Source organism: Microchirus variegatus (genome assembly GCF_963457635.1).
Source record: "Microchirus variegatus genome assembly, chromosome: 7".
Lineage (NCBI taxonomy): Eukaryota > Metazoa > Chordata > Actinopteri > Pleuronectiformes > Soleidae > Microchirus > Microchirus variegatus.
In genome coordinates this window covers 24,143,518-24,167,749 of record NC_139808.1, presented here as the reverse complement: position 1 = coordinate 24,167,749, position 24,232 = coordinate 24,143,518, and the positions used below count along the sequence as shown (strand labels likewise).

The 24,232-nt window shown below is 41.4% G+C and overlaps 2 protein-coding genes across 2 annotated transcripts; both read left to right on the top strand.

The window, feature by feature from the left end:
• Positions 1–306: 306 nt before the first annotated feature.
• Positions 307–5,563, top strand: LOC310929407 (MICOS complex subunit Mic10-like). Its single transcript, XM_083892150.1, has 4 exons — positions 307–374; positions 5,132–5,179; positions 5,279–5,388; positions 5,474–5,563. Exons 1-4 carry the CDS (start codon positions 314–316, stop codon positions 5,480–5,482), a joined length of 228 nt encoding a protein of 75 aa, XP_083748276.1. The 5' UTR covers positions 307–313; the 3' UTR covers positions 5,483–5,563.
• A 3,515-nt stretch (positions 5,564–9,078) lies between these two features.
• nbl1 (NBL1, DAN family BMP antagonist) lies at positions 9,079–21,514 on the top strand (the record flags this gene model as incomplete). Its single annotated transcript, XM_083892146.1, has 4 exons — positions 9,079–9,227; positions 14,292–14,472; positions 18,865–18,976; positions 21,218–21,514. The coding sequence occupies exons 2-4, from the start codon at positions 14,300–14,302 to the stop codon at positions 21,512–21,514; spliced, it is 582 nt and encodes a 193-aa protein (XP_083748272.1). The 5' UTR covers positions 9,079–9,227; positions 14,292–14,299.
• Positions 21,515–24,232: the final 2,718 nt, after the last annotated feature.

Below are 24,232 nucleotides of genomic sequence, written 5' to 3'. Positions count from 1 at the left end.
TGAAAACAACAACAAAAAATAAACATACAAAATAAATATACAAAATAAAGCAACAAAATACATTTTAACATGTCTGAAAAGGAGTAGTAAGAAGAATAATTTATATAATACTACTCCTTTTATCACATATTATATTGGCTATTTAATTTAAAGATTCACCAAACAGCGGTATCGCGTTCTATGACAATATAATAATAAAACCTTCTTTTCTATTCTATTCTATTCTATTGTTGTTGCAGCAGTAACTATCTAGAAGTAACATAGCAGTGTGTGAGTTTTATTGTCCTCTCGCGAGATTTCGACGACAGCAAAGATGGCAGAAGGACACGGAAGGAAGTGGGACCGTTGCTTCGCCGACACAGCGGTGAAAACAGGTTGTTTGTTTGTTTTTCATGCCCCCCCGTAACGTCGTCACTCTCCGTGGTTATTCCCGCAGCAACTCAACGTTTGTTGGTGAATAAACTGCGGGATATATGTCATCGTTTGACCGCATCGCGCTGGCACAGTTCACGGAGTTGAAAACGTGAACTTGTCCTCTGAATGAATGAATGAATGATTGAACTACGCGATTTTGTTTATTTTGGGATAAACACGTCGTATTTTGAAAAGGCACATACGTAGCAGTGGGATATAAGCTGTAATATAGAGGAGTATGTATTATAGTAGTATACAGACTAAGTGAAAATACTCGGTTTTAATCTGTCTCTTCTCTCTCCATCACCTACAGTTTACGTTAATATTTTACAGTTAGCAGCTAACAAAATGGCGGCGTTGTTTACATCATATTGTCGTCATATTATTGCTTCCATGGATGCAAAGTACACCCGAAATACTGTGCCTAAATAGGAGGTGATGTATAACTTATTAACTTAGCAATTCTGCTTGACTAACATCATAGTTTTTAATATATTAAAAGGCAGATTTACAAGGAAAAAAGCTACCGGCTGCATTATTTTATGAACATCATTTCCCACAAGGCAGTGCTATGTGTACAAGTCGTGAAGATGGCAAACCCCTCCTACAACAAATAGTCTATAATACATTTATGATTATACTTTCACATTCTTGGTCAACCGACTGTGGAGATGACAACACATTGCATGAATTAAAATTTCACATTTAATATCAAACACTTAATGGTCAAAGAAAAAGTACACGGTGGCCAACTGTTCCCATCAGACAGGGTTAGTCGCTGTGTTGAATCACGACTCCGTGCCATAAAAAAGATTTTTCTATTTACTCAATAATGTCAGAAATAATAGATGTTTGGCTTTTGTTAACGAGCTCCAGACTTTGCTCAGCCTTTTTATTATTATTATTACAACACTCTTATTTGCTTGCTCTTTGCAGAACTGCACATCACCATGGGGTCTTTCAGCGGGACACTGTTTCAGATCAGGTTCGGTTATTATATTTGCAGCAAATGCTTAGACTGGCAACGAGTCTGTAAAAGACACTGATGTCAGGCCTGGCTTTATTAAACGTGCCTTACTGGAAGGAAAAACATCTGTGTTCTTTGAGCTCAGAGAGGCAAATGACCAACTGTGCCATATAGTGTCCCCTGGTAAAGAGGAGATATGTAGAATGTTGACTGTATTCTGTTAGAATGAAGAAGGTTTATGTTGATATTCAAAGCGATTATTCAGTAACCCTTGGTCTTTTTAAGCATCGTGTAACTGTTAATGCATCATCTAGGCTACTACTAGCCTATATATTTAGTGCTGTTGTCTTTAGCACTGCAAAAAAGGAGGCCTGGGATTCCACACAGTAGTCAACTGGCCTCTGATAAAAGTATAGAAACCATGTCTAATCCAACTTACTTTACTTTAAAGGAAACAAGAAAGCAGCTGCGTGTAGACACCAATGCTACAGAGGGAGACTATTAACTCCATCCTCATCTCAACAGGAAGAAGAAAAAAAACAGTGTTTATTGGAAGCACTGTATTTATTTGAGGAGCTAGTAAACAGTGCTCGAGCAGGAAAGGTCACGAGTATTTGAAGTCCATCTCGTATGTTTCAGATGATACGTGGTGTCGTTATAATAATTATGACAAAGACGATAAGCAACAAGGATGCATGTTTAATGATACAAGCCTCACAGCCCTACGTTGGCAATGCTTTATGAATGTTCCATATCTTTTATGTTCACCGTGACAATGAGAATAGAGCAACAACATGCTAATATTTGCTAACTAGGCATAAATCACAAAGTTCTCAGTAGTTTGCACATACATGTACATGTACAGTGTGTAGTTATACTCCCAAAGTATTGTCACTGAATGAGAAAACTTCATAACCAAGTCATTAGGATTCTTCCACGCCAAGAGGTCCAAGGTGAAATTGTGCGACATGCTTTGCATGTCGCACAATTTACAATTTACAAATATAGTCCGAAATAGTGCTGTGAACGTGAACGCTTTAATTGCGGTAAACGGCGTTAGCGGTGTCAACGTTAGCGCATGACGCGTTTCTATAACGACTGACCGGAAAAAGACGCCATGTTTATGTGCCGTGCCACCGGAGTCCAGTTAGCCGCGTTAGCTCCTTTAGCATGCAGTCGAACTGGAGCGGTCTGTTTATTGAACGAAAAGAGCAGCGCTACAAATAACCGCCGTACCTGTGTACTGCGTATGTGCGCCTCTGTTTTTAAAGGTTAGCGTTACTTTAGGGAGTCATTTTAACAACCGGGGGTCACATAAACATGACGTCACCTGCGCCATTCTCCGGTCAGTCGGCATGGAAACGTGTCACGCGTTAATGTGCTTTAACGTTGGTGCTGTTAACGCGTTAACTTGCCCAGCACTAGTCAGAACGAAGAGCGGCTCAATTAAAACCAGCACATTTATTTTACAGTAACGTAGGCCTGTCGCGATATTCAATAAATCAATTAATCGCACGATAATTAAAATTATCGCGATAATTTTATGGCCGCGATAAATACCATTTCGATGCTTTTTTGTTTTCCCCGTCTCTCTCTCTCTCCCTCTCTCTCTCGGGTCCTAAAGTGTGTGAAATTTGATGTAGTATGCATGCCAGGTGGCTAGGTGGCGCTGTGAAGCACTGCCATACAACAACACCAGAAGCGCACGCATACGCTGAAACTTCCTTCTACTTCTCTCTAGTAGCGCTGAGTAGCCCACAGTCGTAAACCAAAACATTGACTCGGCGTTATTGCTGAAATGACTCCTGGATAGGTATCAGAGCAGCTAAGGCGACTTGAATGTGCGACTGATGGATTCTAATCCACATGTTTGTTGTTGTTTGTCTGTACTGCACATGGAACTGACGTCAGCGTATAGGAGGATAGCCAGCGTGACGACGCTGAAGTTGGCACCACATTCGCCAACTTCATCGTCGTGCCAGCGTGAGCAGCTCCCTTTAGACGCCCTTTAGACGGGAACACGACAGCGGAGCGTTTTTATGATTTCCACTCTGGAGGGTGGGTTCATATTTTTTGCGTTTTTAAGCCCCAAAAACGCCGTCGCCGTCTTAACGAAAGGCACATCTGATAAAATATTTTGTCGGTTTCACCCGGGAGCGTTGCAGTGTAAAGCCAGAGTAACGATGAGTGAACCCTTATGTCAGTCACTTGTCAGTCGCATGGTGTGTGGGGAGGCGGGACTCCTGGTGTAGCCTACCACAGCAGAGAGCAGCTAACCCATTTTATTTATTGCTTTTGCAATTATTTAATTTATTGTGTTCTAGTGTTAAATATTCTTTAATTTTATTTCTCTTTGAAAAGGTGTACATGCATTATTATACCATTATCATTGTATTATATGAAAATTATTTCAGAACAACAATATTATCGATTATCGCAATAATTTCTGAGACAATTTATTGTCCAGCAAAATTTGTTATCGTGACAGGCCTACAGTAACGTCTTAACCCTTGTAAACTGCAATTATTCCTGTTTTCTGAACTAAAACCCAAACAACTGGCTCCACAAACACGAGAGAACCCGACGTTCTATGAAGTCATGTGCTGTCACAATCATTTTAAAGCTTGCAGTGTTGAAGAAAAACACTTTCCAGTCGTATAACTCACTGAATCACGATACTGGAAAGTGAACGTCTCATCGACGCCAGTCGTGGAAAATAATTGGACGTAACGACAGAGTAAATAACAACACAATTAGCGTAGCTCTGGACATGCAGACACAATCTGCTGGGTGTTCTCAGGCCTGCGACTTGCACACAGTTCAATCCACTCCAGCACAAATGTTTTTCTTATAATCCATCCCCCTTGGAGATGTCCAGACAAAGAGAAATGAAGCCAGAATGAGATGTTGATCTACCCTCACATTTTGCCAGGTCTTTGACTGCATTTCTGTGAGTGGAAAAAAAAAGTCAGTGGTTTCAGAGGAGAGAAAGGCCAGGAGCGTACGGCGTAGGATCTTAACGTCGACTCAAAATCATTTTTCTGGACGAGGACGCGGGAGGACAGCGAGTTTGTTGATCTGCGCTGATAATGAGGACGTAGCGCAGCCGCCGTGGTCACGGGGAGCGGTCTGAAGGTTCTGGTTCAGGCAGAGAGGTCATGCTGCATAGCTCTCTGAATCCAATTAAGACTCGGAGGGGCCCAAATAGTTGTTTTTATGTGTTTTCTGCGCTGGCTGGTGTGCTGTAGGGTGTGGCGGCGCGGCCTGGACTCGAGGTGAAGTTAAGCAACACAAACACATTCCACCTCGACATGCCGCTCTGGTCTGAGGTCTGCGACGCTGACGCAGCAGTGCCGCCGTGTCAAGACATCACTTAACTTACACGTGTGTGCTCTTTAACCTGCTACCTCTCCTGCCCTCTGCCTCGTGAATAACTGACCTGACTCCTTTTAACTCACTCACCCCCTTTTTTTCTTTTCTTTCTTGGACATTTTAGCTCTCGCTGCCTTTTCTCTGCCTCTCTTTTCCTAATGAGCAATGTCTTGCTAACTATTTACCAACTCCCACATCCGATGTGATAGACCCCCCCCCCCCCCCCCCCCCCCCCGCCGCAGACCTCATTAGAGCAGATTTACATGGATATGTCGGCCAGTTTTCATCCCATTACCTCAGCTCTTGCAGTCAAATCATTATTAGCGCTGTACTTTGATCCAGCTCCTCATACTTTTTCCTCCCTCTTTCTCGTTGCAGTTACCGGCTTAGGTGTGGGCGTCGTGTTCTCCATCCTTTTCTTTAAGCGTAAGTGGTCACTGTTAAGTTGAAATAAAGGTATTTTTCCATTTAAAACTGTTAAGATCTGGTGTGTTTTTCCTCCACCTCCACCTCCTCCTCCTCTAGGTCGCACATGGCCTGTTTCCATGGGCTCAGGTTTAGGGTTGGGAATGGGATACAGCAACTGCCAGCGTGACTTCAAGTCACCGCATCTGATTCATGGGCACGTGGTTAAGGTGAGCACAGAGGGCGAGCGATGAGTTTGTCTGTTAAAATGTTTTATGACACACGGTGACGTCATGTTTTTGTGTTAATCTCCAGGAGCAGTGATGAAGATGACGGAGGATGAGCTGCTCATCTGTTTTTGACAGAGTATATATTTAAATAAAGTCATTATGTGGGTAAAAACAACCCTTTTTGCTCAATGTGCATGTTTAAGAAGAAAGACATGTGGTCCAGGGGGGTGGGAGGTAATTTTGTCTGTTAATGAGCTGGGAGACTTGAACTCCTGCTGTTTTGGAATGAGGGCCAGGTTCGGCATCTGCAGCCCCGTTAGAGAGTGGGAGGACAAAAAAAAAAAGGTTGCACAGTGTGATGGAATAACGAAGCAAACTCGAAAGGAATAATTGCTTTTTCTAGTTCACTATGCACACACACACACACACACACAGACGTGACACTGAGTATAATCTTGGTTTAATCTGTCAGAATAACAGTTGTGCGCTGCTTTGTTTCTTGTTTAAATTACGACCGGGTTTCGTCACTGCGAGTTCAAAAAGAGCGGCTTCGTAATCGGAAGGAACGGCCGCGCTCACCTCGCCGTCTGATTTGAGCCTGATTGATGACTTATGTGTGTTTTCACGGCTCTGCTCGAGGAGAAAAGGCCCTGTGTGTGTGTGTGTGTGTGTGTGTGTGTGTGTGTGTGTGTGTTAGTGTATGTGTACGGTGTGTGTTATCCAGCCCCCCTGGTGAAGCACAATCCGTGGAATGCAGAGGAATGCCATTTCTGGACAAGAGCTCGGTGTTATTGCTAACAGGTGAGTTCTGCACTTTGCACGTCTGAACATACGCACACACACACACACACACACACACACACACACACACACACACACACATCAAAGACAACACAGCTACATGGCCACTCTATTACACACATATACACTATATTCTCACATGTAGCACATTCCTGTGCACAGCATTATTAAAGTTGCTCCAGTGTGTGTGTGTGCACAAAGGCCTGTTTCCTTCCACTGCAACACATTAGACACAGAGGAAACCCTGTCAGGAATTAAAGCCTGTCACTCATCCGCTGTCCATTAAAATATTTGTTTGTAAGCGAAGCGTGAAACAGATACGGGGGGAGGAGGAGGAGGAGGAGGGAGAGGGGGGGGGGGGGGGGGGGGGGGCTTATGAACTGGAGCCAGGCTGAACACCTGTGAGCAAGCCTGCAGTGATGGGATGAAGTGCAGGAATGGGGATGATCTCTCTGTGTGTGTGTGTGTGTGTGTGTGTCCGGTCACACAGCTGAGGTGTAACAGGACGTCGTCTGTAACCTGTCTGTGCCTGTCCACAGAAATTCTCCATGAAGTTGGACTCATACCTGTTCATAAACAAATGAAATGCATACACACAGGTTGATGATGAACATCTGCTGCTGCTATTGATTTACCATAAAAAGAACAACAAAAAAAGAGTCCTCGCCGGCTGTAAATTTAGTGAACTACTTCATATCATGATCACTTTTAAGTACCAGCACTTAACATTTAATTCCCCCCCCCTTTCTGTATTATTAATAATAATAATAATAATAATAGTAATATATTGTACTCATTGATCCACTGCAGCACATTTAGAGCCGTCGTTAATATAAAACATAGTGACTCGTATAAGACACGGCTTGTTTTCTGGATTCACTAATAAAATGTTCAAATTAAACAAAAACAACAACCTCGCCTAATGACTTGGTTCTCACATAAGTGGTGATTTAATTAGCAGCTTTTGTAATAACTGCACATTTTTGCTGATCCACTTTCCCGTTAAATGTGTGTATTGTTTATTTTCCTGGAAGCAGCTGTCAGATGATCTAAAACGAGACCAAAAACTTTACGCTCAAAAACGCTTTCATCTAAGAATCTGTGCCTTATTTATTTATTATATTATTTAGAATATTCCTTTATTTATCTAGTTATTTTTAGTGTTTTTTTTACTTAATCTTACAGTTTTATTTCATGACCTTTTATTAGACTATTTTTGTGTTTTTAACATCCTTTTATTCATATTCTCTCTTTTGAGTTTTTAAAATCAGCATGGATTCACTTTTTTGATTTGATATCAATTTCTTAAAATCTATTCATCTGTGTTTTTATTTTATTTTTTTTTAATCTCCATACAGCACCTTTAAAGGGCAGTTTCACACATTTTTCCCCTCCACTTGGTCAAATGGTCGAACACAATAAAGGCTTTTATTTTCTTTGAAGGAAGTGACTTTGACGTTGACTTTTTTTAAATATTTTTTTGTCAATCCCTACTTCCTGTGGTAATAGGTATTAAAATGGAGGGGGAAAAAACCCTTATCTTTGTCTTTTTAATGTTGCATTTACATCTCTAAATTTGATCAGTCTTTCTTTTTTTTTTTTTTTACCATATTTTAACATTGACAGTAAATGACTGCTGTTACTGAATTTTGTCTAACTAACGGGACACAGACTTGAACAGCAGCTAACGTTAGCATCAGAACGCTAGCTGACGCTAACGCTAACTCGTAGAAGCAGTGCTTACAAGTTAACTTTTACATTTTGTTTATAAGTTTATAATGTGAGTTATTTACTAAGATTACATAGGGTTTTTTAAAGTTATTTACAGTATTTTATTGTTCTTTACGTTTATATTTTAACGTACTTTTTTATCTCTCCGTTCCTACAACAATATAAAGAGGAAATGATCATTTCCTGGCGTATCGACCAATGGTAATTAATCTGATTTAAAAAATTCAGATCCACTGTTATGACATCGAATAGCACATTTATCTCTGGAAATTAGTAAAAACTTTATATTTTTTGGGTGATGTAGCCCTTTAAGCTACAATAAGTGCTATTAATGAGTGTATGTGACCTTTTGCATCATATTCCTAAGCTGGGAGAATACAGATGAATTCCCTTTACAATCCTGTTTAAATAACGTTTAAACAGATCCAGCTCTCGGGTCAGGCAGAACCCAGGACCGTGTTGCCTTTGAGCAGCTCATTCTGTCAGTGAATTCACTCCAAACATACTGTGGAGCCTTCATTAGATTAAGTGGTGAAGTCACCTGCTATTCATATAGTGAACTTACTGACGGTGCCTTTAATGTGTGTGTGTGAGTGAGAGTGTGGATCACTGATTCACATCTGTTTCCCAGTTGTGCCACAATAATTACACTTCTTTATTAATGTTTCATTTAAAAAAAAAAAAAAAAAAAATCATATGATCCAGAACCAGATGTGAGCGCGAGAGGCAACACGTGGCTGTCTCATCTTGTTATATTTGCATATTTGTCCACTAAATCAGATGTGCGTTCTCGCCTCGCTCCTACTTAGGGAAACCTTTGAACCCGACCCAACACTTTTTCCTTCCCTCCTCTCCTCCCTCCTCTCCTCCTCCTCCCCTTCCCCGTTTTCTCTCGTCTAGAATCGGCGCAGCAGCATTTGTGTGGGCGCTCAGCTGCAGTGCGCACACTTTACCCGGGACTTTAACACCGGTGTGGACTGCGCCAGAACAACAGGGAGGCTCGGTGTGTGAGCTGCTGATGGACCCGGGGATGAGATAGCGCTCTTACCGATCCACCTCTCCATCCTTCCCCGCTGAGGTCTGACGGACGCACGCTTCTTCTTCTCCTACTTCTTCTTCTTCTCTTTTTTTTTTCTTCTTCTTCTTCTTCTCGGATGATGTAAGTGTTTTTTTATGACAAGAAGTCAAGAGTCTTACCGACGAACCACAGCCGCATCTTCTGCTCTGAGGAGCCCACGTCCACGCTCAGCTCTGCGGGACGCTGCGCCCTTCTCCACCGGTTCTTCCCTGGGGGTCCGTGAGAGGTGGTGAGTGTCCCGATTATAGCGATCACTGCCCGGGGACTGACACTCAGGACTGTAGTGGGTCTTTCAAGACCGGAGACTGGACCCTGACTAATACTTTCAGGGATGTTAGACCAAGATAAGACCAAGACTTTAAGGGACGGAGACCAAGTCATGGGCAAGAACTTTAGAGAGCAAGACTGGACCAAGATTTTTATGGACAGAGACCAAGACCAGGACTAAGATTTTTATGGACAGAGACCAAGACCAGGACTAAGATTTTTATGGACAGACCAAGACCAGGACTAAGATTTTTATGGACAGAGACTAAGACCAGGACTAATATTTTTATGGACAGAGACCAAGACCAGGACTAAGATTTTTATGGACAGAGACTAAGACCAGGACTAATATTTTTATGGACAGAGACCAAGACCAGGACTAAGATTTTTATGGACAGAGACCAAGACCAGGACTAAGATTTTTATGGACAGAGACCAAGACCAGGACTAAGATTTTTATGGACAGACCAAGACCAGGACTAAGATTTTTATGGACAGAGACCAAGACCAGGACTAAGATTTATACTGACCAGGACCAGGACTAAGATTTTTATGGACAGAGACCAAGACCAGGACTAAGATTTATACTGACCAGGACTAAGATTTATACTGACCAGGACTGAGATTTATACTGACCAAGGCAGGACTAAGATTTTTATGGACAGACCAAGACCAGGACTAAGATTTTTACTGACCAAGACAGGACTAAGATTTTTATGGACAGAGACCAAGACCAGGACTAAGATTTTTACTGACCAAGACCAGGACCAGGACTAAGATTTTTACTGACCAAGACAGGACTAAGCTTTTTATGGACAGGGACGAACACAGGACTAAGATTTTTACTGACCAAAACCAGGACTAAGATTTATACTGACCAAGACAGGACGAGAATTTTTACTGACCGAGACCAAGTCATGACGAAGATATATTTTCTGACATGAGCAGATTATTACAGAGACAAACAGAGACTGGACCAGAGTGCACAGAGACAAAGACAAAACTTTTAGACTTTTAGGGCCGGGAAGAAGACGGAGCCAAGACTGTTTGGAACTGAGACCAGAGTCTAGTCCAAGACTTTTTGGGACCAAGGTATAAGACTGAGACAAAGACAAAACCCAGACTGTTAGGGACTGACACTGAATCAAGAGCCGTTGTATAATAACCTGAACACGTCGATCACTTGGATTAAAGTGTGACTAAAAGTGCCCTCAATACATTGGTGTATTTTTGATTATATGTTAATTTCCTGCAGAATTTCATATATGTCAGACTCTATTTTACAGATCAACCTTTATTTACTAAAAGAAGAATTAAAGAATTGCAAGTCAAAAAAAGACAAACTGAAAGGACTTGACGTCAGCTGATCTTAATCTGGTCTGGATTTCAAAACCCTGAGTCCTTTTTACGACCGAGACAATACGGAGTAAAAAAAGGTGTCAGAGGCCTTCAAAGACCTCCAACAGCATCTGTTGCTTTCTCCACACTTTCCTTCTGTCAGTAACCATTTGATGTCACACTTGTTAAAAGTGCTCCACGTAGAAAAGTTGTTTTCATGTTTGAAATATCAAAGAAATCACATTTTCCTTCAGTAAATAAAGGTGATAATGGGGGAAAGTTCAGGGATTTTTTTCATACTTGTATTATCGGTTGGTTTGTAGAGGGTGAAAGTAGAATCTAAGTGTGATTTTCACCTTATTTAGAGAGAGCATGTTGTCGTCCCACCTAATTTATACTGCTTGTTTAAATATGTGGAGATAGAATTTACAGAAATGTGTCGCTCAACATTAGAAAGTGAGATATATTATTGTTCGGCGACGTGATCGTTTTGAGTCAACTGTCTCGACTGAAACACAAATAATTTTTCCCTCTTCAGCCTCGCTCCTGTTGTCTTTTCAGTAAAAGTGAATTCATACGCTGTAAAAAAAAAAAGAAAACTCTAAATTTCAAGGCAACTCGCTGCAATAAATATTTGAGTTTACAGCCCGACAAAAGTTTGCGAGTTTTTAAAAAAGTTCCATCAACTAATATTATTTTGTGAGACAAACTTGTAAGTTAGAGTTGTACCAACTCAAAATTCCAAACTTTATTTTTTAATAATTCCTTTTGCATTATCTGAACAAGATAACTGTTTGAAAAGAGAATTTTGAGTTGGTACAGCTCTAACTCTAAGTTTGTCTAACTAAATAATATTAGTTGATGGAACTTTAAAAAAATAAATCGCAATCTTTTGTTGTTTTGCTGTAAACTCAAATATTGATTGCATCAATTTGCCTTGAAATTTAGAGTTTTCTCAACTTTTTTTTTAACAGTGTAATCTCTTCCCTCTCAATTATATCGTCGACAAAAAGTCAGATATTGGTAAAAACGGACGAGCTGACAGAGCAGATCAGGATTATTTAATGTCAACTCGCCACAGAAAGAACCGTCCAGAAGGAGCGCGTTTACACGGAGACGACTGAAGCGTCTTTATTTACTTAATTTAAACCTGTTTTAAGTTCAGGGGCCACATACATGTTTTACATTAAATTAAGTATCTTCTTTTTTACAAAACAACCTGAAATTTCTTGCGGAAAAAATAAGTGCAATTTCAATTTCTAAGTTAAAGGTGCCATATGTAAGAATGTGGCCAAAAACAGTTACTACATTCAAATTCAAAATACCGAGGTTCTTTTAGGTTTCGTTTTCTGACGTAACTGTCAACCCGTGGTTGCTCGACAGCTGAGACTCTACTGACTGCAATGATTGGTAGACAGCGGTAGGTGGCGCCACATGCCAAAACATGATTTCAAAACATAAACAAATGCAAATATTTTGTCTGTACTGTTGTTGTTGGTGAGTTCAGTTTGTTATATGAACATTATTCCTCTCTGTGACATATTAGGATTTTATGGCCAGTTGCTTTAGATTTATTACATAATGCACCTTTAACCATTTAAAAAAAAGGCACAAAACATTTAGCCACAGGGATCTGGAACTGAAAATCCATCGCGGGGCCCGGATTGGACCCAGTGGCGGGCCGGTTCTGGCCCGCGGGCCGTACGTTTGACACCCCTGATTTTAAAGTGTATCGAATTAAATTGTGTATTGTGTATCCATTCAGTCCGAACAGGTGTCACGCTGAATGCTGTCCCCTGTTAAGTACATTATTCACTGACATCAAGATCTGTTCTGGGATAACATTAAAATTAAATAGGCTCCATTATATATGTATATATATATATATATAATATTCTTTTTCATACACAGGTCTTGGGATAACATTAAAATTAAATATGCTCCATTATATATGTATATACATATATATATATATATATAATATTTTTTGTCATACGCAGGTCTTGCACTGAACTCCTTCCTGTAGTGTGTTACGGTCTTTTCTGTCCCCAGGTTATTCAAATCTGTTCTGCATTTAAACACCAAGGCCTTCTTAAAACAATTTTCACCACTGTGAACAAAATGTAAGCTTGAACTCTTGAAGTCCGTCCAAAAAAAGAGAAAAGAGAATCAGATATATATTTATGAAAGCATGTGCGTGCCCCTCCCCTCGCAGCGGTGCGCCCAGCAGCGCCTGAGTATTTGAAAATCCTCACCAGTTCCCGATGGCTCTGACGATCGTCTGCAGGCCAGCTCGGGTTACTTTTGTCGGGCGCATATGGAAGTGCTGAAGCGTCTGTAAAGGCATCGACCTGGGCGACCGTTCACTGCCTCGTCTTTTTTATTAGCGGCAGGAGAAAACAGTTTCGTAGCTTGTAAATGACGTGAGCTGGTGAGGCATTTTCTGAAGAGGAGGAGGAGGAGGAGGAGAAGAGAGAGGAGAGGACATGAAAAGACGTTCAGGTGCACGGAGTCCATTGTTTGTCTTATTCTGAAGTTATTCAGATCATTCAGAAGAATCTGTCAAGTCATTCTCACGATCCAAGTGTTCACAACAAGAGTCTCTTTGATCTGTGCTGATATATGAGTCGTCGTCAAACCTCCTGGGGTTAGGGTTAGGGATATGCAGAGTTCATATTTCACATTATTACACTACTGTTCAAAAGTTTGGGCTCACTAAGAAACTTATTTTTGAAGGAAAAGCACTTTTTTTTCCAATGAATCTAACATTAAATGAATCATAAATACACTCTATACATTGTTAATGTGGTAAACGACTATTCTAGCTGCAAACATCTGGTTTTTAATGGAATATGTACATAAGTGTAAAGAGGCCCATTTCCAGTGTTCTAATGGTACATTGTGATTGCTAATGGCGTTAGAAGACTATTGGATGATAAGAAAACCCTTGAAAACCCTTGTGCGATGATGTTAGCACAGCTGAAAACAGTTCTGCTGGTTCTTTGACCAAAGGGCAAAATGATTATTTTGAATAAAAATCATTAGAGCTGGAACAATGAAACAATGACAATAAATTAATTGTCAACTATTTTGATAATTTTCTATTTTCTCATTATTAAAACTAGATTTCTGATTGTTTCAGCTTCTTAAATGTGAATATTTTCTTCATTTATTTGCTCCATATGACACGAAATCATTAGAACTGAATCATTTTGGTTTATGGACCAAACGATAGAAAGAAAATAGAAAATAGAAAATAATCAACAGATTAATTGATTAATTTTTTCCAAATCTTCTCAATGACTTGACTATATTTTCTATTCATTTTGCAACTCTTTTGACACTTTAAACTCAAAATTCAGACTTTATTCTCAAAAACTCAGAATTCCGACTTTAAAAAAAACTCAGAATTCTCGCTTTAAACTCAGAAATCTGAATTTATTCAGAATTTCGACTTTATTCAGAATTTTGATTTTAACTCAGAATTCTCACTTTATTCTCAGAATTCTCACTTTATTCTCATATTCTTCAGAATATTCTTTTGATGAATAAAAGTGTGATTTTTAATGTAAAACACGACAAAGATTGAACTTTTGAACAGCAGTGTATATTTAAAATTGCTTCTTTATTGTTGTGTGTTTGTGTCAGAGCAGTAGCACACTGTGCTCTTCTTCTTCTGCCTCTTCAGGTGCAGTCATGTGGCAGACGGTTCAGATTTGCTGCGCGCTGTTAGCGCTGTGTTCGGCGGCACCGCCCGCTCACATCAACCGTCTGGCGCTGTTCCCTGACAAGAGCGCCTGGTGCGAGGCCAAGAACATCACGCAGATCGTCGGGCACACGGGATGTCAGCCTCGCTCTATTCAAAACAGGTCAGGATGAGATGAAGGAACGCTCTGTCCTCTCTGTCCTCTCTGTCCTCTCTGTCCTCTGTCATCTCTGTCCTCTCTGTCCTCTCTGTCCTTCACTGTCCTCTCTGTCCTCCCTGTCCTCTGTCGTCTCTGTCCTTCACTGTCCTTCACTGTCCTCTCTGTCCTTCACTGTCCTCTCTGTCCTCTCTGTCCTGCACTGTCCTCTCTGTTCTCCCTGTCCTTCACTGTCCTCTCTGTCCTTCACTGTCCTCTCTGTCCTCTGTCGTCTCTGTCCTTCACTGTCCTCTGTCCTCTCTGTCCTTCATTGTCCTCTCTGTCCTTCACTGTCCTCTCTGTCCTTCACGGTCCTTTCTATCCTCTCTGTCCTTCACTGTCCTCTCTGTTCTCTCTGTCCTTCACTGTCCTCTCTGTCCTTCACTGTCCTCTCTGTCCTTCACTGTCCTCTCTGTCCTTCACGATCCTCTCTGTCCTCTCTGTCCTTCACTGTCCTCTCTGTTCTCTCTGTCCTTCACTGTCCTTCACTGTCCTTCACTGTCCTCTCTGTCCTTCACTATCCTCTCTGTCCTTCACTGTCCTTCCCTGTCCTTCACTGTCCTCTTTGTCCTCTCTGTCCTCTCTGTCCTTCACTGTCCTCTCTGTCCTTCAATGTCCTCTCTGTCCTTCACTGTCCTCTCCGTCCTCTCTGTCCTTCACTGTCCTCTCTGTCCTTCACTGTCCTCCACTGTCCTCTCTGTCCTTCACTGTCCTCTCTGTCCTCTCCGTCCTCTCTGTCCTCTCTGTCCTCTCCGTCCTTCTCCGTCCTTCACTGTCCTTCACTGTCCTCTCTGTCCTCCCTGTCCTCTCTGTCCTTCACTGTCCTCTCTGTCCTTCACTGTCCTTCACTGTCCTCTCTGTCCTTCACTGTCCTTCACTATCCTCTCTGTCCTTCACTGTCCTCTCTGTCCTCTCCGTCCTCTCTGTCCTCTCTGTCCTTCTCTGTCCTCTCTGTCCTTCACTGTCCTCTCTGTCCTCTGTGTCCTCTCTCTCCTCTGTCCTCTCTGTCCTATCTGTCCTCTCTGTCCTTCACTGTCCTCTCTGTCCTTCACTTTCCTCACTGTCCTCTCTGTCCTCCATGTCCTCTGTGTCCTCTCTGTCCTCTCTCTCCTCTGTCCTCTCTGTCCTTCACTGTCCTCTCTGTCTTCTCTCTCCTCTGTTCTCTCTGTCCTTCACTGTCCTCACTGTCCTCACTGTCCTCACTGTCCTCACTGTCCTTCACTGTCCTCTCTGTCCTCTCAGTCCTTCTCTGTCCTCTCTGTCCTTCACTGTCCTCTCTGTCCTTATCTGTCGTCTTTGTCCTCTCTCTGTCCTTCACTGTCCTCTCTGTCCTTCTCTGTCGTCTCTGTCCTCTCTCTGTCCTCTCTGTCCTTCACTGTCCTCTCTATCCTCTCTGTCCTTCACTGTCCTCTCTGTCCTTCACTGTCCTTCCCTGTCCTCTCTGTCCTTCACTGTCCTCTCTGTCATCTCCGTCCTTCACTGTCCTCTCTGTCCTTCACTGTCCTCTCTGTCCTTCACTGTCCTCTCTGTCCTTCACTGTCCTCCACTGTCCTCTCTGTCCTTCACTGTCCTCTCTGTCCTCTCCGTCCTTCTCCGTCCTCTCTGTCCTTCACTGTCCTTCACTGTCCTCTCTGTCCTCCCTGTCCTCTTCGTCCTCTCTGTCCTTCACTGTCCTTCACTGTCCTTCACTATCCTCTCTGTCCTTCACTGTCCTCCACTGTCCTCTCTGTCCTCTCTGTCCTTCACTGTCCTCTCTGTCCTCTCTGTCCTATCCGTCCTTCTCTGTCCTCTCTGTCCTTCACTGTCCTCTCTCTCCACTGTCCTCTTTGTCCTCTCTGTCCTTCACTGTCCTCTCTGTCCTATCTGTCCTCTCTGTCCTTCACTGTCCTCTCTGTCCTTCACTGTCCTCTCTGTCCTCCATGTCCTCTCTGTCCTCTCTCTCCTCTGTCCTTCACTGTCCTCTCTGTCCTCTCTGTCCTTCACTGTCCTCTCTGTCCTCTCTGTCCTCCACTGTCCTCTCTGTCCTTCACTGTCCTTTCTGTCCTCTCTGTCCTATCTGTCCTCTCTGTCCTTCACTGTCCTCTCTGTCCTTCACTGTCCTCACTGTCCTCTCTGTCCTCTCTCTCCTCTGTCCTCTCTGTCCTTCACTGTCCTCTCTGTCTTCTCTCTCCTCTGTTCTCTCTGTCCTTCACTGTCCTCTCTGTCCTCACTGTCCTCACTGTCCTCTCTGTCCTTCACTGTCCTCTCTGTCCTCTCTGTCCTTCTCTGTCCTCTCTGTCCTTCACTGTCCTCTCTGTCCTTCTCTGTCGTCTCTGTCCTGTCTCTGTCCTCTCTGTCCTTCACTGTCCTCTTTGTCCTTCTCTGTCCTCTCTGTCCTTCACTGTCCTCTCTGTCTTTCATTGTCCTCTCTGTCCTTCTCTGTCCTCTCTGTTCTTCACTGTCCTCTCTGTCCTTCTCTGTCCTCTCTGTCCTTCACTGTCCTCTATGTCCTCTCTGTCCTTCTCTGTCGTCTCTGTCCTCTCTCTGTCCTTTACTGTCCTCTCTGTCCTTCTCTGTCGTCTCTGTCCTCTCTCTGTCCTCTCTGTCCTTCACTATCCTCTCTGTGTCCTCTCTGTCCTTCACTGCCCTTCTCTGTCCTTCTCTGTCCTCTCTGTCCTTCACTGTCCTCTCTGTCCTTCACTGTCGTCTCTGTCCTCTCTGTCCTTCACTGTCCTCTCTGTCCTCTCCGTCCTCTGTCTCACTGAAGCTGAATAACGTCAACAAGTTTGCGTTTGTCAGCTGCCGTGTGTCGTTAAAAAAAAACATATCAAGGAACTCGACTTAAATGATAGCGACTTGGCACGTTCTCGCCCATTTATGGCAAACATGTGTCTTATTTAGAAATAGATGGTGGAGTTTCATCTGCAGGTTATTAACATACTCACGTTTTGGGATTGGCGAGCGCTCTGTCCCGAGTTCCCCTCGACTCGGCAGATGAGAATAGACAGACGCGCTCGCTTCATACGCAGCAGATGACTCGCATCTCTAGAACCTCTGCTGATATTGACTTAACGTGTTTTATTGTCTTTTGTTTGTCCGACTGTGTGTTTGAGGCTCCTTTAAGTTATTTTAGTAGGTTTCTTTGCGGCGTAGCAAGTCAGGACCTGCACACAGGAGCCTCTTAAATCTGCTTTTAACTGTTCCAAATCTGATTAAACTACATTTATCTTATCTTTTTAGGTAAATATGTATTTTGATTAGTAGAGTATTACATTTCTTTACAGTTTAATGTGTTCATAACACATTAGTGCAGTCTGCTTTAGAGCGAGCGTAATCATCGGTTGCTCTGCCAGGAGGAAGAAAAGAAATCCAAACACGGATGGGAAAACTGCAGGCACTGATATCAATGAACACGGCTGAAAGGGTTAATATTTAGTTTTATTGTCAACAAAAGAGCAAAAAAAACCAAGAAAGTTTTAAAGCGTGACTTCTTTACTCCGTCTGTAGCACACTGTCAGCCCTCCAGCTATCATGTGATTTCTGCCAGAGACGTAAATGTTTATAAACGGTGAAGCAGCTATCTGTACGGAAGATGATTAGGGCCACATAGGAAAAAAATATTTGAGTTCTGAATTTAAACTGAGAATTCTGACTTTAAAACTCAGAATTCTGACTTTATTCTCAGAATTCTGAATTTACAACTTAGAATTCTGACTTTAAAACAGAGAATTCTGTCTTTAAAACTCAGAATTCTGACTTTATTCTCAGAATTCTGAATTTACAAATTAGAATTCTGACTTTAAAACGGAGAATTCTGACTTTAAAACAGAGAATTCTGACTTTAGTCTCAGAATTCTGAATTTACAACTTAGAATTCTGACTTTAAAACTGAGAATTCTGTCTTTAAAACAGAGAATTCTGACTTTATTCTCAGAATTCTGAATTTACAACTTAGAATTCTGACTTTAAAACGGAGAATTCTGACTTTAAAACGGAGAATTCTGACTCTATTCTCATAAATCTGGAATTTGGAATTCTGACTTTAAAAAGGATTTCTATTCTCAGAATTCTGAGTTTAAAGTCAGAATTCTGACTTTAAAATACTCAGAATTCTGACTTTAAACTCAGAGATCAATTTTTTTCCTGTGTGACCCTAATCCTCTTCCATATATATCTAAGCACAGCATCCATTTAATGTTTTCTTACGATTCATGCTACATTTACATCTAACCCATCTATTAATTGTGATTTGATTAGTTTTCAAGCTCAGATTTCACACTATTTGTTTCCCTAAGCAGCTCATGCAGGTGAATAAAGCTTGTCATGTGACAACAATAATAATAACAACACTAACACCCTCTCTTTGTCTTTGCTTCACAGAGCTTGTCTGGGCCAGTGTTTCAGTTACAGCGTCCCCAACACGTTCCCACAGTCCACAGAATCCCTGGTGCACTGTGACTCCTGCATGCCGGCCCAGACGCAGTGGGAAGTGGTGAGAGTTATTGCACATTAGCTCATGTGGCAAGAGCACAGCAACGGCAACAGCCGACCGAGACCGACTTGTCAAACTCACACATAAAAACCGCAAGTTTCCAGCAATGAAAGATGGCGAGCATGTGCTGTTCACGAGCAAATAAAAAAGGCAGAGAGGAGGGGGGGGGAAAGGCAGAAATAGAGGATTTTTTTCTTTTTGGTGCATTGTCCCCGGATTCCAGCCGTGTGATAACAAAGGCTTAGCGGTGAGGTGTATGTGTTTTTGGAGAGCTGCCAGGGAGGCTCGGCCCACAGGTGAGGCCACCTCGTGTTTCACGGGGAAACGTTGTTGTGTCGTGGAGCGTGAAGCTGTTTCCTGATTAATCTTCTTATTCTCTACTTTGAGGAAGTGCACTCTAATCTGGGCTCGGCTTACTTACTTGTCGAACATTGTCAGGGGGTAAATGAGGATGTTTATGTGCCCGGTTATGCTTGTTGTTGCAGGACTTTAAACAAAATTGAGTTTGAAACAAAACAAAACAAAAAAAGTCAGCTCTCATGAAACGGGACACTGCGGCTGGATGTTGATAAAAGAGCTGAATGATCATGTTTAATGGAAGCCGTGTAAAGACATTTACACGGGGAGGCGAGGACGCCGTTAAATTGTCCTGTTTATTTTATATTTCGTGTTGTTTCTTCGGTTCTTTATTCAGCGTCATGTTATCAACACAAGCAGACTTTGCAAAAACAATGTTACTTTTGAAAATTCATCCCAGTTTGGGTTTTTAACTCAATTATAGGTTTAAAAACAGCATGATTCTTTGGAGACTCGCTCCTGTTTTGAGTCGTGTAAATTGCTACCACTTGGAACATTTAGTTGAATATTGGTACGGTCTGTTTGGAGCTAACTGTTGTATTATTGTATGGCTGAAGGTTAAATGTAATTCCATGATACATCAATTCACTGTCGCGTTAATATTTGATCTCTTTCAGTGTCACTTATTTAATATTTATTTCATGTTCCCAGAGCATTTAACCCCATGATAATTTGCCTTTGGAATAATACACAAGTCCTTATATGGACATCCTGGGGGTGTGTGTTTATAGGTCACATATTCAGGCTTTAAAAAATGTCTTCTTATGTGTTGTTGAGTCAGAGTTATCAGGGTATCCGCGGGGTCTTAAAAAGTCTTAAAAAGTCTTCAATACAATAATTTGAATTTAAGGCCTTAAAATTTCTAAAATTCTCCGAAAATCTCATAAAAGGTCTTAAACACAATTTTGAAAGGTCTTAAAAATCTATTAACGTGACTTTTATTTAAAACATGCATAAACTTCAGTCTAGCTTTGAAATGTTTCTATTTTTGAGGATGCGATAACAGAACTACAACACGGAACCTGTGCAGCAGCACTAGCTAGTGTGCTGTGCGCGAGCCGTGGTGTGTTACAGCTTAGCATAGCATTTTCTTATTCTTCCTAAAAACAACGCATTTTAAACATTTTTGAGTAACTTTTTGCTCTGGTGTGTTTATATTGTTGGTGAAATATTTTTTTTTTTTCATCAGATTGCCTAGATTGAGCTGAAAAAAGGATATAAGACACTCTATATTACACATTTTTATATCCTCAAAAACTAGCCGAAATGCTCTGTGTTCTAAGGGTTAACAGTAACTTTAAGTTCCAAATAAGATTTATTTATCTTACCTATTGTGTTTTTGATTGTTTTATAGTGAACAGTAACTTCAGCATATTTTCTTTCATGTTTTCAGACAGGAATTAAACTGTCAAAAACTAATACTAGCGTTCAAAAGTTTGGGGTCACCTATAAATTTTTTGTTGTGTTTTCCATTAAAAGTCACACTTTTATTCATCAAAAGAGTTGCAAAATTAATAGAAAATATCTTCGAGACATTGACAAGATTAGAAATAATGATTTTTATTCAAAACAAAACTGTTTTCAGCTGTGCTAACATCATGCACAAGGGTTTTCTAATCATCCAATAGCCTTCTAACGCTACTAGCAACAAATGTAGCATTAGCATTAGGGCCTCTATACACCTCTATGTACATATTCCATTAAAAACCAGACGTTTGCAGCTAGAACCGTCGTTTACCACATTAACAATGTATAGAGTGTATTTCTGATTCATTTAATGTTATATTCATTGGTAAAAAAGTGCTTTTCCTTCAAAAATAAGGACATTTCTCATCAAAATGTCTGTGTTTATTGAGTTTTTCTGTGCTTATGTGCACTGATCAGGTGACTCTGGAGTGTCCCGGCAGTGACGACGCTCCTCACGTGGATAAGCTGGTGGAGAGGATCTTCCACTGCAGCTGTCAGTCGTGCAGTAAGGAAGGCTCCCAGGAGGGGGCGGTGATGCAGCTGTATCCGACAACAGACAACGGCCTGGATGCCGCGTCGTCTTCGCCCGACGCCCTCGGCGCTCAGTCTCACCCTCTGCCGCACTCGGACGCACACTCGATGCACAACAACAACAAGCACGCTCACGCACACACAGACCATCACACACTGCCACACACATCAGAGGGAGGGTAGATCTCTGTGTGTGTGTGTGTGTCACTCACCTGCCTTCACTCTCCTCCACACTGCGTCGTCTGTAGTAATAATTATAATTATAATAAATATAATAATAATGTAAAGGCACTTTGAAAATAACAAGACTTTGTGTTAAAGGTCCAATGTGTAAAATGTGTTTTTCACGACCCCAAAAAGAATTGGGTCATGTTTACGGATGCCGCCATTTTGGATCAGCATGTTTTTACAGTGTAGCCCATAAAGGACAAAGTGAACATCTTATGATATTTGATGTTAACTGAAGGATATAATATATGTATGGAATTAGATTTTGCGTCAATAAAACACTTTTTAAGAAGCATAAGAATGACACTTTGTGAACTGAGCAACCAAAAGTGATTAAAATGCACAAATTGCAAATAAAATATCGATTCAATCAATCAAAAATATTATATTTTATTTGTTTGAAAATTAAAAAAAAATTTTTTTGCTTCGATTCTTTTGCGTTTGCACTCCCTCACTTGTTTTTTGTGCAGTGGGGTGGGGCTTAGGACGCTGCCTGCTGATTGGCTACTACTGTTTTTCCCCCGTTGACAGCCGACAAAAATAATTGTAAGTAGCTAACGTTTATAATCTGACAAACATTAGATATGTTAGATACCGTGACTACTTCCCGTCTGTTTAGCTGTCGCTACAAAACTCAGCAGCCAATCAGCAGGCAGCTTCCTAAGGCCCTGCCCCCAAAACAAAAAGTATATTTTCAAACAAATAAAATACATAGTGCTGGGCACGTTAATGGCGTCAACATTAACGCATTAACGCGTTTCCATGACAACTGACCGGAAAAAGATGCGCGTGAGTCCAGACACCATTTACCAGTTAGCTCCGTTAACTGCGTTAGCTCCTTTAGCAGCGCTAGCGCGCCTACAGTGGAACTGGAGCGGTCTGTTTATTAAACGAAAAGCATATAACCAGCGTACCTGTGTAATGCGTGTGTGCCTCTGTTTTTAGCGTTACTTTAGAGACTCACTTTAACAATCGGGAGTCACGTAAACATGACGTCACATGCGTCTTTTTCCGGTCGGTCGTCATAGAAACGTGTCATGCGCTAACGTTGACGCCGTTAACGTTGACCCAGCACTAAAAATACAACATATTCCGTTTACTTAATTCATAAAGTGTCGCTTTAATTCCGCTCGTGTGTTTGCTAAAATTTGGTCGGGAAGCGCGAGGCTAGTAGCGACGCCCAGGTGTACATTTTACACACTGTACCTTTAATGAAACAAGTCTCTCTGCTCTCAGATTACACTCTATTGTATATAAAGTCACAACAAGAACACGCAGCAGCAGCTTGGGCAGTTGTTGTTGATTTAACTCTCACGACTCTGTTAATCCGTTTTAGTCTCATTTATCTTGCTTTTGAACGCAATAAATCAGCGTTGTTGTGATAAGAACCTCAGTGTGTGTGTTGTCTTTCTTTCTTCCTGTCACAGTGGAATTTTACAAGAAAAACGCATTTGGGCTGTTTTTCCCTTGTGTGAAACCAAAACGACGTAAACCCCACACGGCTTCCTTTTTCCTTCCAGAAAACGGAGCTGCGTCTTGGTGATTGAGCGCCTGCTGTGTGAGCCGGACACTGACACATGGTCTTGTTTTCTTCAATCAACAAACTCTCAGTCACGGGCAAAGCTTTTATAGATGTCGGTGCCATAATGTGGAGCGCAGAGTAACTTGCGCGATGGGGAAGGGGAAACTTGTATTCACTGCTGCGTTTCTTTGGCCTGGATGAGATCTCACCGTGCCAGAGTTTAATGAGATGCCAGAGAGAGACTTTCATCCAGATGCTTTTACTGGTTTATTTATTTGGTTCATGATTTGGTTACTTTTAGAGTTAACATCTTTTTTTTTTGAAGTCTTTATTGAAACAATACATATACGTATCATTCCGTGTGTGTGTACGTTAAAATAATGGCTGGCAGAGGAGATGGTCAGTGTTTCCAATTTCATTGCAACATCCACAGAGTGGTATCTGCAAACGTCTGTTTCAGCTCTGCGTTCTCTCTCTGTGTTTTATAAGATTACTCTTTACTCCACAGTGACAGTTACACAAAGCAGTAACAGATTCTTACGTCGTGAAAGGGAAAACTGGAAGACGGCCACTGCTGTCGTGCGAGGGAAGGTAAGAGACCGCTGTGTTTTTAAAGATAAAGTTTGTGCAACATCAAGGTTTGTAGAATACTTTGAGAGAATAACGTGGAAAAATATCGTTTTTTTTACGTCTCCACCTTCGTAGGAGTGTTCAGCGTGGACTTTGTGTCCAGTTTTACATCAAATAGGAACAGTTTTCAGTGGGTGCACAGTGGGTCCAATTACTGCCTCGGATAAATGATTGGACTGAAACCCTCGCCTGCTGTGCGTCCTCACAGATGAACGTTTGACGACACACAAAATAAACAAATCACAATTTATATCAGACTTTTCACATAAGCGATATTCCTCAATTATTCTGTTTATGGCTACACAATCTAGATGGTTTTAGCTAACTTTAAGCTAACCTTTAGCTGATAGATAGATAGATAGATAGATAGATAGATAGATAGATAGATAGATAGATAGATAGATAGATAGATAGATAGATAGATAGATAGATAGATAGATAGATAGATAGATAGATAGATAGATAGATAGATAGATAGATAGATAGATAGATAGATAGATAGATAGATAGATAGCAATTGT

What these genes read in the sequence shown, in the direction of transcription:
- LOC310929407 (XM_083892150.1), top strand. Translation starts at nt 314, where the DNA reads ATGGCAGAAGGACACGGAAGGAAGTGGGACCGTTGCTTCGCCGACACA. An exon ending in CGACACAGCGGTGAAAACAG is followed by an intron (nt 375 to 5,131) that starts GTTGTTTGTTTG and finishes TTCTCGTTGCAG; the next exon opens with TTACCGGCTTAGGTGTGGGC. An exon ending in CTCCATCCTTTTCTTTAAGC is followed by an intron (nt 5,180 to 5,278) that starts GTAAGTGGTCAC and finishes CTCCTCCTCTAG; the next exon opens with GTCGCACATGGCCTGTTTCC.